This window comes from Symphalangus syndactylus, chromosome 15, assembly GCF_028878055.3.
Source record: "Symphalangus syndactylus isolate Jambi chromosome 15, NHGRI_mSymSyn1-v2.1_pri, whole genome shotgun sequence".
Classification (NCBI taxonomy): Eukaryota; Metazoa; Chordata; class Mammalia; order Primates; family Hylobatidae; genus Symphalangus; species Symphalangus syndactylus.
Window position 1 is genome coordinate 27,152,871 of NC_072437.2, and position 14,179 is coordinate 27,167,049.

The 14,179-nt window shown below is 40.3% G+C and overlaps 1 protein-coding gene across 2 annotated transcripts in view; it reads left to right on the forward strand.

The window, feature by feature from the left end:
- Positions 1-598: 598 nt before the first annotated feature.
- The window catches only part of DCT (dopachrome tautomerase), a 41,723-nt gene continuing 28,142 nt past the window's right edge, over positions 599-14,179 (forward strand). For both annotated transcript variants that reach the window (XM_055244330.2, XM_055244329.2), the window contains exons 1-3: positions 599-1,101; positions 11,001-11,300; positions 13,380-13,480. In XM_055244330.2, coding sequence (XP_055100305.2) covers positions 807-1,101; positions 11,001-11,300; positions 13,380-13,480 — 696 coding nt within the window. In that variant the 5' untranslated portion in view covers positions 599-806. The remainder of the gene's footprint in view (positions 1,102-11,000; positions 11,301-13,379; positions 13,481-14,179) is intronic.

The following is a 14,179-nucleotide window of genomic DNA, read 5'->3' on the forward strand; positions in this document are numbered from 1 at the left end:
ATGACCCCCTGTTGTGGTCTTTTTTGCACACATGTCAGAAAGCAGCCATGAGTGCATTGTAGTTAGCAATGTGAGCTTGTCTGTAAAGGGTCTTTGACGAAGAGCTCACTGCATCTATTGACTCCCCAGGATGTCTGAGGTCACAAGTTTGGCTGGAGCACATGAGCCCAGATAAAGAAGATGGTTTTGCCCTCCTGAAACAAAGCCAGAAATGATCTCCTTTATTGTGCACTTTGGGTCATGTGCTAATGATGAGGGTTTCTCTAATACTAATCCCCCTAATGAAGGCTTCTCCCAGCCCTTACACAAGCCCACAAGGCCCCGTGGCTTGGCAAGCCAGAGAGAATAAAAGCAGCATGGTGTTTGGCTTTTGAACTGAGTTCAAGGCAATTAAAGTCAAGAGCTAAGGAGGGAGGGAGAGAGTTTAGAAATACCAGCATAATAAGTAGTATGACTGGGTGCTCTGTAAATTAACTCAATTAGACAAAGCCTGATTTAACGGGGGAAGATGGTGAGAAGCGCTACCCTCATTAAATTTGGTTGTTAGAGGCGCTTCTAAGGAAATTAAATCTGTTAGTTGTTTGAATCACATAAAATTGTGTGTGCATTTTCATGTACATGTGCACACATGTAACCTCTGTGATTCTCGGTATTTTTTTAAGAAGAGAGGAATAGAAAGCAAAGAAAAATAAAACATACTGAAAAGAAAAAAGATGAAAGAGTAGAAGATAAGGAGAAAAGTAGGATAGAGACAAGGAAAGTAAGAGAGAGAGAGAGAGAGAGAGAGCTCTCCCAATTATAAAGCCATGAGCCCCCTTTGGTGGGGGTTTCTGCTCAGTTGCTTGGGCTGCAAAATCCTGCCAGGAGCCCAGGCTCAGTTCCCCCGAGTCTGCATGACGGTGGACAGCCTAGTGAACAAAGAGTGCTGCCCACGCCTGGGTGCAGAGTCGGCCAGTGTCTGTGGCTCTCAGCAAGGCCGGGGGCAGTGCACAGAGGTGCAAGCCGACACAAGGCCCTGGAGTGGTCCCTACATCCTACGAAACCAGGATGACCGTGAGCGGTGGCCAAGAAAATTCTTCCACCGGACCTGCAAGTGCACAGGTGAGGCCCATGCTCCAAGCTTGGTGGGGAGGGCCAGAGCTGGGAAAAGAGCTCCTTCTAAGGGAGATGAGACTCTTGACAGAGACTCTTAGATTAGGCTTTGAAAGGCAAACCAATGATGGTTTCGGTCAGAAGCATATTCAATAAGGCTGATGTGCTGGTTTATTCTTCACACCCTCTAGTACATCTAGTTATGAAGACTAAATAAATATGGCGTGGGCCAAGCCTGCTTATATGAATGCATGCCAACATACTATTGGCTTGTTTGTTGGAAGGGGAATTTAAGAGCTTAAAAGCGTTAGCTTTGAAACTCCGAGCAAGTCCTTTCAAGATGGATTCGGTGCCCTCTCCTGAAATGGGTTTGCACTTGTTGAAAAGGGATGGGTGAGGCTTGGCATTTAGAAGACAGGAGTCAAAGGCAGGTGTTCTGGTCTCAACATTTCTCATGATTTGAACAGATCTCTCTCTCTCTTTTTTTTTTTTTTTTTTTTTTTTTTTTTTTGGAGATGGAGTCTTGCTTTGTCACCCAGGCTGGAGTGCAATGGTGCTATCTCGGCTCACTGCAACCTCCACCTCCCGGGTTCAAGTGATTCTCCTGCCTCAGCCTCCCAAGTAGCTGGGATTACAGGCGCCTGCCATCATGCCTGGCTAATTTTTGTATTTTGAGACGGGGTTTCACCATGTTGGCCAGGCTGGTCCCAAACTCCTGACCTCAGCAGGGTGCATGTTTCTCGTTAAAGCTTATGACTGGGTCGTAACTTTGACAAAATTGTCCAGACGCAGCAAGACGGAGCTTTCTCAAGGAGCTAGGACAGGGAGGGTTGTTATTAGATAACAATGGCTTTTTGTCACTCTTCTCTAGACTTGAACTGGACATCACAAAATTTGCTCAGTGTCCTTCCTTTAGACTCTGGTCTCTCTCGTTCCCTGTTGCTTTGACATCTCTGCATTTCTCATTCCTCTAGCTCTTTGGGGCTTTTTCAAATCCTCTTCAATCTTTCCCACCTCCAGTTTCCAGCAGCCATCCTCTTCGGGGATAAACACTCAAAGCCTGGCAGGGGGCCACTGAAATACAAAAAACACAAGTGGCAACCTCAGGAAAGCCCTTGGACACTGTTGTAGGCTGGGTGGTTGCAGAAGACTTTTTCCTTTTAAAAATACTTTTTACTTCTGTTCTCGTAGGATGCTGGAACATAGGAGGACATAGGTCATTGAGCTTCATAAGGGGTTGAATAGGTATTACTAAGGGAACATACAAAGGCCTGGTGTAGGAATGACATTTGATTTTTTTTTTTTAATTTTAACTTTCAACTTTATTTTAGATCCAGGGGGTACATGTGCAGGTTTGTGACATATGTATATTGCACAGTGCTGGGGTTTGAGGTATGATTGATCCTGTCACCCAGGTAGTGTGCGAAGCACCCAGTAGGTAGTTTTTCAACCTTTGCCCCCTTCCTCCCTCCCCTCTCTAGCAGTCCCCAGTGCCTATTGTTGCCATCTTTATGTCCATGAGTGCCCAGACATTAGATTTCTTTTTTCACATTAAAAGTTCTGACTTTAGGCCTGGTGCAGTGGCTCACGCCTGTAATCCCAGCACTTTGGGAGGCTGAGGTGGGTGGGTCACTTTGAGGTCGGGAGTTTGAGACCAGCCTGGCCAACATGGTGAAACCTTGTCTCTACTAAAAATACAAAAATTAGCTGGGCATGGTGGCAGGCACCTGTAATCCCAGCTACTCTGGAGGCTGAGACAGGAGAATCGCTTGAACCCAGGAGGCGGAGGTTGCAGTGAGCAGAAATCACGCCACTGTACTCCAGCCTGGGTGACAGAGTGAGATCTGTCTCAAAAAAAAAAAAAAAGTTCCAGCTTTATAATCATTTTGTAGTAATATTTTAAATTCTGTCATTCAGAAGAATATCTAGGTCCTAGTTTTGCCCTGGGTATTGATCATGACAAAAATTTCAATAACATATTGGATATATATTATCCAGTTTTTCTAAGTTATTTAAGCATTTGCTTCTATAGACCTTCTCTCAAAATTATCATGGTTTTTTAGATGAATGAGGAGCAGGTTGCTGGTGTGGTTAATGTGATTGAAAACCACACTAACACAGTAACTTTTTTGTTCAAAACCCCAAAATACTTCTAGAACAATTATTTTTATGTCAATCAATGAAAAAGTGCTGGCCAAGCACAGCGGCTCACACCTGTAATCTCAGCACTTTGGGAGGCCAAGATGGGTCAGGAGTTCAAGACCAGCCTAGCCAACATGGTGAAACGCTGTCTCTACTAAAAATACAAAAATTATCCAGGCCTGGTGATGGACACCTGTGATCCCAGCTACTTGGGAGGCTGAGACAGGAGTATCACTTGAACCCAGGAGGTGGAGGTTGCAGTGAGCTGAAATCGTGCCACTGCACTGCAGCCTGGGCAACAACAGAGCGAGACTGCATCTCAAAAAAAAAAAAGAAAAAAAGAAAAAAGAAAGTGCCAACACTTTCAAAAGTTGTAAATCTGCATTGCATAGAATCCTGAGGCAGAGACTTTAGGAAGTCACATATAATCATTAACTCTTTTTGTTACCAGCTTCTTCATATTTTTTGCCATAGCTAGCAAGTTTGTTTTGTTTTGTTTTGTTTTAGGCAGGGATAGAAAGAATAGAAGGGATCATTGCTATTTCCCGTTGCTGAGGAAATGTTTATAAATACTGCTCTGGAAGTAACAGGAACTTAGGATCATGGAGACCTACTTTCAAAAAAAAAAAAGGATCCCCTGCTCTAAAAAGGCATTGGTCCAGAAATAAATAGGGCCTGTTCTTTAAGTCCAGGCTGTAAGGAAATCCCATGTACATAAGCCAGTCCAAGGAAGCAGGGCTTCCTCCAGGGAGATGGTCTGCCTCTCCTGCCATTGTCAAGGCCAGGCCTGGCACTGAGGCCCCATCTCCAGGCTGTGGCTCACCTCCCCCCGTGACCTGCTCAGTCCAAACTCATCAGGAACAGAACTCTTTCCACACCTACATTTTTTTAAAGGTAACTTAAGATTTACTGTATCTATAAATTCAATTTACTAGACTTTTAATGTTTCCCACTTTTATTGAGGCATAATTGTTACACAGAACACTGCACATAATTAATGTGCACAATATGGTGTTTGGACATACCTATACAGTTGTGTTGCCATCTCCACAATCAAGATAATAAACATATCCATCATCTCCAAAGGTTCCTTAGGGTTCTTTGTTTTTGTTTATTTTTTGCTTTTGTGGTAAGAACAGTTAACATGAGATCTGCCCTCTTAACACATTTTTAAGTGCCGAATGCCTTCTTGTTAACTATAGGCACTATATTGTACAGAAAATCTCTGGAACTTGCTCATCTTGTATCATTATAACTTTACAACTCCCTATTGCCCCTCCCCCATCCCCTGATAACCACAATTCCATCGTGTACTTCTCTATGTCAGCTACTTTAGATGCCTCATGTAAGAAGAATCTTGTAGAGTTTGTCCTTCTGAGACTGACTTATTTCACTTAGCACAAATGTCTTCCAGGTCCATCCATGTTGTTCCAAATGGTAGAATTTTTTTCTTTTCAAAGGCTGAATATTCCATTGTATTGTCATACCAACTTTGGATGGCTCTACTTATCTTGCTAGATGGTCTTTTTCTTTGAATCTCAGGGCACGAGACTAAGTCCTTAGTGACTGAGCTGGGAAGTTATTTTGTGTACGTTATGATTACCATTTTGTGATGAGCCGTGTGTCCCAAAGCAGGACACATGCCTTCAATTAATTCTTCCCCAAAGAGTAAGTTGCTAGCCTTCCTAGCATAGCTTTTTTATGGTTTGTGGGGCAATCTTTGGAATTTAAACCTGATCCTGAGCCTCCCAAAGAACATCCTCTACAGTAGCCTGATGACTCTTTTGCCAGTGGAGTCACTGGGGCACTCCTGGGCTGATCCAAAATTTCTCAAGGAAGAGGTATATATTAGTGTCTTGTAACAGACTATTGATGACCCCGAATGTTGTTAATTCTTTGGAAAATAAACACCTCATAGTTTCTGTAATCATGAAGCTGGTAAAGTAATTTCAGCCTAATAAGTAGAAACACATACAAATTCTGGGATTTGTTTTTTAAAACTCTAAATTCTATGGTGAAATTCTCCGTAGAGAGCTTCTCTGTAGTCTCCGTAGGGATAAATTGAAACAAAAAAGCCACTGGGCTTAATTGTCAGGAAGAGCTGAATTGCAGGAGACTTTGAATTTGCTATTCACCTCATAAGGCTTACCTGCCAGTTGGCTTTATAAGAATATGCCATTTGCAGCTATGTCTTTCAGATTCTGAAAAACTTGCGCACCAAATAGTTTTTGAACAGTTGACGGTGAACTTCTTGTTTGTACAAGTGACTAATTGCCTCCATTTTCCAATCTCTGAAATGGGGATAATGATGAAACCACACTTGTAAAATCCTTTTGATTTCTGTAGATGAAAGGACCTATGTAAGTATAAAGTATTGTTATTAAAATAATAGAATCTCTAATTAAAAGGAATAGGCTATTTAGAGTTCCTTGTAAATTCACTAATCGGTGGTCTTTAAGCTTATTTAGTCTAATGGCTTTCTGAGGTTGAGCTGATGCAGTTCATGTAGGAGTGTGTGGTGTTTAGATGATCTCACTCTTTTTCCATTTTTATCCTAGTCCTTTGTAAACATGAGACTTTGACTCTTTAAATTTAATTTTCACTGAAGGACATACTCAGTGGTCGATAGATTGATATTATCTAGGAATCATTTTTTTTCCTTTCTCTCTGTTTCCCAGTAAGATAACACAGTTCTTTCTAAAATGCTTCTCTTCTTATATTTTTTGCATTGGTAGATTAAGAAGAAAACACTAACTCATGTTAAATTGATGGAAGATGCTACTAGGAGAACTAAACTGAAGAAATAAACATTTTGTCTGCTGGGCTTTCATGTTGTTACCCTTTTCAGTCGTCTCCAGCATTTCAACAAATTCTGCAGGTCAGGTCTATAAACTTAGAAATGAAAGGGACCCGACTGCAAAGCTTTGGAATAATTTCTCTGAGGCATCTTGGAAAAGGAATTTTTTAATAGAATAAATTTCTGGGTCATAAATGAGCTCCAAAACAGACACAGGCTTTCTTTTTTTTCCCTCCCATTCTTTTCACAGGTGTTGAAAGCTTTCTTATTAGAACTTACACATTGCGTTTTGGAGGCAACTCTGGTTACATTAAAGTTTCTTGTTCACTATAGTTGTGAAGCATCTCTGATTTTCTGAATCAGGATTAATCATTTCGTCATTTGTCATCCCATGGAGCTTGATTTATTCCTCTGTTTTCACTTTTCCCACAGTTTGACTTGTGTTGAAATGTCACTGTGTACTTGTCCTTCATTTCCACTAGACTAAGGTATTATGCCTCATTTATACAGATGCTCCCTGATTTATGATGGGGTTACATCCCAATAATCCATCATAAGTTGAAAATATTGTTAAGTCAAAAATGCATTTAATACACCTAAACTATGAACATCATAGCTTAGCATAACCTACCTTAAATGCGCTCAGAACACTAACATTAGCCTACAGTTGGGACAAAGCATCTCACACAAGACCTATTTTATAGTAAGGTGTTGAATATCTCATGTAATTTATTAAATACTGCACTGAAGGTGAAAACCAAAATGGTTACATGGATATTCGAAGTAGAGTTTCTACTGAATGCATATTGATTTTGCACCATCCTAAAGTTGAAAAATTTTAAGTTGAACCATCATAAGTCAGAGGCCATCTGTATTTATATTCACTAGTGTCTGATCCCTTTTATTCAATTATTCATTGATTTTTTCACCACCCACCCAACCAACATTTATTTAGCATCAACTAGGCCCTTCAGATACAGAAAGGGGGGAAAACTGACATGATTCTTAAGATGTGCACAGTATAGTGATATGTAAGACAGATATGAAGACAAACAATTGCTATACTATTTGGTAAGTGGTCTCTAATAATACTAGTAATAGTAACACTTAATATAGAACTCATAGCAGGGTGTGGTGGCTCACGCCTGTAATCCCAGCAGTTTGGGAGGCCAAGGCAGGTGGATCACCCAGTTCAGGAGTTCAAGATCAGCCTGGCCAACATGGTGAAACCCCATCTCTACTAAAAATACAAAAATTGGCCAGGCGTGGTGGTGTGCACCTGTAATCCCAGCTACTAGGGAGGCTGAGGCAGGAGAATCACTTGAACCTGGGAGGCGGGGGCTGCAGTCAGCTGAGATCACGTCACTGCACTCCAGCCTGGGCGACAGAGTGAGACTGTCTTGACAAAAAAAAAAAAAAAAAATATATATATATATATATATATATATGTATATTTAACTCACTGTATACCAGATGTAGTTCTATGTGCTCCACATTAATGTGCTTGTTTTTTATAACATAAAAGCTATGGTAGCATAAAGGAAGACATGTTGATTGTTGTATTTTTTAATAGACTTTAGAGCAGTTTTAGGTTCACAGCAAAACTGAGTCAAAAGTACAGAGATTTGCCAACCCCCTGCCCCCACACACTCACGTCTCCCTCACTGTCAGTGCATGTTTAGTGTTGGCTACCTTTTAGATAGTAGGTGTTCAATAAATTATTTGTTAAATAAATACATGAGAGAGCCAATTATTTTGTTTCTGCCAACTACAAAGAATCATGGCAAAGAAAATAGAGTAGTCTTCAAATTCATGGCATAAGTTATGAATTACTCAATTTCAACAATCAGACCCCCAATTCAAAAACAAGTGTTATGCCTTTGAATGTAAAAATGTATTAAATTATTATTATAAATTTCAGGTGTGTTATTTATTAATATTTTTAAATATTGAGACTTTATTATTTTAGATCAGTTTTGGGTTCACATCGAAATTGGGGAGAAAGTACAAAAAATTCCCATCTGCCTTCTCCCCCACACTCTGCAATCTTCCACTAGCAAAATCCGCAAACCAGGGTTACAATCAATGAACCTCTACCAACATTATTATCATCCAAATTTCTCAGCATTATGAAGCGAGGAATTACTCTTCTACTGTAGAGAAGTGACTAGACATTTACCTCCAATCAGCTATAGATGGGCAGCTGGAAATTTGACTGAATTTTAATCTGGGTAGCTACTCTTTTTTAGACACAGCATTTTGTTCAGTCAGTTCTCGAAAAAATGTTCCATTCCTATACTGCCAGAGTAGGTGATGTATTTTAATCAAATCTGTTTTTAATACATAGAGTGTTAGTAAGGTTGCCCCAGGGAAAATAGACTTCAAGGTCCATAAAACTTGAAGCATCTTGCATAGCATCTGATGAGATAGTAGCCGCTTCGTAAATATTTGTTAAATAAATAGTTTGTATTTAATTATCTCCAGGAATCAACATACATTTTAATGTTTAACTTAAAGTATTCAAAAACATGATTTTTAGTCTTGGGAAGAGTAGAATTTTTCCTTTTTTCAATATTTTAACTTATGTTCTCATAGAGTGCTGTAAAAGAAAAATAGAGATAATTGAGCTACGTAAAAGGTGGGATATATGATATATTATAAAAAACAAAAAACTCAAAGAACCAATTACAATTAGAAAAAATTCTCCCTACTTATATTTTAAGGAAATTTTCTCTAACTATCAAAAAGTCCACTATAGAAAAGGAAGCCTGTGCATTTTCTTTACAGAGTGCTGTTAATCATTTTGTTTTCATGCTGTTGGAAAATTTTCCTTGAGAGATCCAAATAACCCTCCCTCCCCTATGGTCATAGTACTTTTTACTTACCTCTATTTGGCTACTTGTAGTTTACCAAAATTATTTATAGGGGCTGCTTTCTCTGCAAACCCACAGAACAGGGAGAGAAAATGTATGTGGCGTCATCTGCTACATGCTCGATACTTCTGTTATTCACTCAACACATGTTTGTTTTGAACAAGGCTAAGCACAGGCCTAGGCAGTGAGTTCACAGCCTTCCAGCTGCCTGGAGCTGAAACAAGTGTAGAGATGTTTACAATCAGTGTAAATAAATGTGAACAAAGGGGATGTATGAGGTGCAAGGAAGTAACTGACCTGAACCCCGACCTGTGGAATCAAGAATGACTTTAGAGAGCACCAATGTGAAGCTTAAAGGAGAAATGGATCACGCAGGTAAAGAGGAATTTAGGGAGACAGTGAGGGAAAAGTGTTCCAGGAAGAAGGAAAAGCAAGCAAATAGGCCTAGGGCATGAGGTAGAGGAGGAGGAGTAAGTGAGCTGGTCACCCTCTTTCAGTGCTTTACGTAATCCCTTTAATCTTCTGGGAGATAAGCATTATCCCCTTTTGTTTCAATCTTGTGCTCTAATGATATTTAAATTTTACCCTCTAACCTAAGGAATGAAATGTTGGTCATATCCAAGGCAATAAGTTGGAAGGCTAAGAAGGGAAAAGTCTGAGGCAAGCTACAAGGATGTAAACTTTAGATGCTGATCAGAGAGATGCCCAGAGCTTGATCTTACTAGTCCTGTCCTCCTTCCCTGGGCTTTGAGAAAGCAGGGACCTTTGTGCAGCTGACCGAAATCCTTTGGTGGTTTGTACTTCTGACATCATGGCTGCTGATTCACTCTGAGGACTTGCCCGCTTCCGTTGATTTTGTCTTAATGCTGTCAACTTTGTGAAATAAGTCAGCTTTTTAAATGTGAGATTTCTTCTAAATTCCTGGAAATCGGTTAATGTATTTATTTTCTTTCTTTCTCTCTCTCTTTCTCTTCCTTTCTTTCTTTCTTTCTTTCTTTCTTTCTTTCTTTCTTTCTTTCTTTCTTTTCTTTTCTTTTCTTTTCTTTTCTTTTCTTTTCTTTCTTTTTGAGGCAGAGTCTTGCTCTGTCACCCAGGCTGGAGTACAATGGCATGATCTCGGCTCATTTCAACCTCCACCTCCCCGGTTCAAGCCATTCTGCTGCCTCAGCCTCTGCACTAGCTGGGACTACAGGCATGTACCACCATGCCCCGCTAATTTTTGTATTTTTGGTAGAGACGAGGTTTCACCATGTTGGCCAGTCTGGTCTCGAACTCCAGACCTCAAGTGATCTGCCCGCCTCGGCCTCCCAAACTGCTGGGATTACAGGAGTGAGCCACTGGGCCAAGCCATGTATTTATTTTGGTTTCATCTTTAGCTTGCTGTGTATTTTCTTCCTTCTCTAAATCAATGAACTGTTCTGTGTCATCCCTTTTTCTGGGCGTGGAGCAGACGCAGAAGGAGACACCCCTGCGATCCTGGGAGGAAGGAGCGTGTGCATGAGTCTGCTAGTGCTGCCATAACAACATCCCACAGACTAGGCAGCTTAAACACTGAAATTCACCCTCCCACAGTTCTGGAGGCTGGATGGCTGAGATCAGGGCGTTGGTTTCCTCTGAGGGCTCTCTCCTTGGCTCGCAGATGGCTGTCTTCTCCCTGTGTCTTCATGTGGTCTTCCTTCCAAAACTGTGTCCAAATTTCCTCTTCTTTTGAGGACACCAGTCATATTGGACTAGGGCCTACTCTAATTACCTCATTTACCCTTAATTACCTCTTTAAAGACACTATCTCCAAATATAGTCACATACTACATATACTGGGGCTAGGACTTGGGGGACACCGTTTAGCTCATTGCAGTATACAATGTATTTCATGTCCTGTTTCTTTGCTGGGAATGTGTCTAGGAAACTCTCTAGTGCTTAGTCCACTTGGAGATAGGAACACTTAAGAGGAGACCATGGGAGGAAAATTGACTTTCTTTGCCTTTGTGTAAGCACCTTCATCTTCTCTTCCATTCAAATTTCAGAGTACAAATTCAGAAATTTCTTCCAGATGACATAAACCCACTTCCTTTCCATCTTTCTGTTTTGTGAACTAGGAAACTTTGCCGGCTATAATTGTGGAGACTGCAAGTTTGGCTGGACCGGTCCCAACTGCGATCGGAAGAAACCACCAGTGATTCGGCAGAACATCCATTCCTTGAGTCCTCAGGAGAGAGAGCAGTTCTTGGGCGCCTTAGATCTCGCGAAGAAGAGCGTACACCCCGACTACGTGATCACCACACAACACTGGCTGGGCCTGCTTGGGCCCAATGGAACCCAGCCGCAGTTTGCCAACTGCAGTGTTTATGATTTTTTTGTGTGGCTCCATTATTATTCTGTTAGAGATACATTATTAGGTGGGTTTTTTCCTTGGCTGAAGGTGAATTATTACAGGTTTGTGATTGGGTTGAGGGTATGGCAGTGAGAAGTAATTTCATGCAAGTTAATTAACAAGAGAGCAACCTCAAGGCAGCCTTAGGTTTATGAAAGTCATAGAATTATCAAATACTGCTTGGAGTTAGAAAGAAGCAGTTTCTTCCTGCACATTGGCTGCAGACACTTTAAATGTTCTCTCCTCTACTGTATGTTCTTGGTTCAAAGTGTAAACTCTTCTCTGTGAAGCTGTTAATCATCAAAGGTGTGAGTTGGTGAGGTGGAGGCGAATTCCTTTTCATTTCAGAAGAAAATATTTGCAAATCTGGTCATGGAAGCCCTCTCTGACCTTTTCTCCAAATTAGAGGAATTAACTGAACATGTGCTAAGGCACATGAAGCTTCTTTGTGCGGAATTAGAGTGCTCATGTTGGGAGTGGGCATCTTGTTAAACTCACATGATAGATCAACTTTGGATGGATTTTAGACAGTCTATCACATGACAGACTTTCAGATAATCATTTATGGTACTCCTGCATGGTCCAGAACCCCCAGGTTTCTTGGAGCTTTATTGTCAAAAGTACAAGCTTAGCCACAGCAATGTAGAGTTTCTGCTGCTTAGCTCTTTGCAACACAGTCATGTTGGATGCTTGAGAAATTGGTGACCTGCCCTTCCAAGTCTTAAAAATTGGGGTCTGGGTAGGACTTGGAATGAGTGGGTTGTCTGTTACAAACTTCATGGATGAAGTAGGTTCAGCTTCGTCCTTATTTTTCAGTCAAAGGAAAGCCATAGACACCCCTATATTCCAGGAGGGCTTGACTCCATCCTAGATTCTTCTCATAGCAGTCCTTGAATGCATGGCTGTATGTGCACCTGTCCCCATTTTTGGGGTCCTTCACTGGGGTCAGGATGAATGAAGACATCAAGCTCACTTTGAAGAGCAAGATTCTGATTTGGACAGGTTCATCCTTCTGCTCACCACTTGTTCCCCTTCGCTTGATACCCTCTCGTTGTTGGGTTCTGAGAATTTGAAACCTTGCTCTGGATTGAACATGAGAAAGGGCTGTGTAGCCAACAGCAGGGACGGCAGTGCTTTTCTCAGTGTGAGTCTTAAAACTTGCCTTACAGGTAAGCATCTGTCTTTCTTTATCGATAGATAAGGAGGCTCTTTTGGCTATAAACCTTTATAGTTTTCCTGTTATCACTCTGAGGAATTATTGCTTTATGAGAGGGTCGTCTCTCACGAGGAAAAGAAAGTCATAGTTTCTGGTCATAGCTATGAATTAAATTTATATTCATGTCTGGTCAGCTCTCTGAAGTTGTTATAGGTATTTTGAACAAGAACTAAAGTTAGCTAAAGTTTCCACATAACCATCAAAGCTGTTATGAAAAAGGGAAGAAGGATGGACCAGGCAGTAAGGAGGTCATTAAATCGTCCAGAGCTTTTCACTAAAATTGGCAGTTCCAGTGTCCAGCCTAAATGGCTAGATTGTATTTTTCTCTCTTCTGGTCTCAGCGACCATGCTTGTCAGCTAGTCATTATAACAGATTGATGGGTGAGGCAAAATATGCGGAAGTTCTTTTTGATCACATAAATACTGCATTAGGACTAAGTGCAGTTGAAGTTACAATATTATTAATTAATCCCTCCCTTTTAAATTTATATCTTTGTGAAGCATAGGTTAGCAAATGCCTTTAAAAGTATATTTCATTTAGGTCTTAATGATCTATTCTTTTGGATAGTCTATTTCACCTGAATGGATTGTTGCTTACAAATTAAATATGTATCAGGGGCTCCCAATGCTGAAAGTCACCTGAATTTCCTGGATCTCTGCTAGAAATCAACCTTTTAAGAGATAAAGGAGGGTTTATCCTAAAAGTACTAGTTACTTCTGAAATTCATGTCATTACTATTGCTTTTGGAGGGATAAATAACAACAAACTTTTTTCTTACTACTATAAAACAGCATGGACTTATTGGCTCTATAGATATAGGCCAGGTAAGGTTTAACATTTTAAAAATTCTATTTTGTCATCTCTAATATGTTTCCCAATTGTTTCAGGACCAGGACGCCCTTATAAGGCCATAGATTTCTCACATCAAGGACCTGCGTTTGTTACCTGGCACCGGTACCATTTGTTGTGTCTGGAAAGAGATCTTCAGGTAGGTCAAAACTATGTGTTTAGTTCTTTTAATTTTTTTAAAAAATTTATTGTATATATTTACGGCATGCAATGTGAGTTTTGATATACTTATCTTGATATTCATACAAGATAAGTGATTAGTGCACTAAAGCAAGTTAACATACTCAGCATCACATGGAGATATCTCTTTGTGTGTGTGTGTGGTAAGAGTAACTAAGGTCTACTCTCTTGGTGAATTACCAGTACATAATACAACGTTAACTATAGTCTCAGACCTCTAGACTTATTTATCCTACATAACTGCAACTTTGCACCTTTCAGCCTACGTCTTCCCATTTCTCCCAGCCCCTTGTAACTACTATGTATCTCTCTTTCTACGTATTCATTCTTTTTCTTTTTTCTTCTTTTCTTTAGATTCCACGTATAAGTGAGATAGTGCAGTGTTTTTCTTTCTGTGTCTGGCTTATTTCAGTTGGCACAATGTGTTGTTGCAAATGGCAGGGTCTCCTTTTTAAAGGCTGAATAATAGTCCATTGTACACAGTGTGTATATATATATATATATATTATATATATATATTATATATATGTAATATACACACACTGATTTATGTCACAGTTTCTTCATTCATTTATCCATCCGGTACTCTTTGCCTTGGTAGACGTTTGGTTCAGATACATACCAGTCTTTGCCTTGTATGCTTTCTTGTTGTATCTGA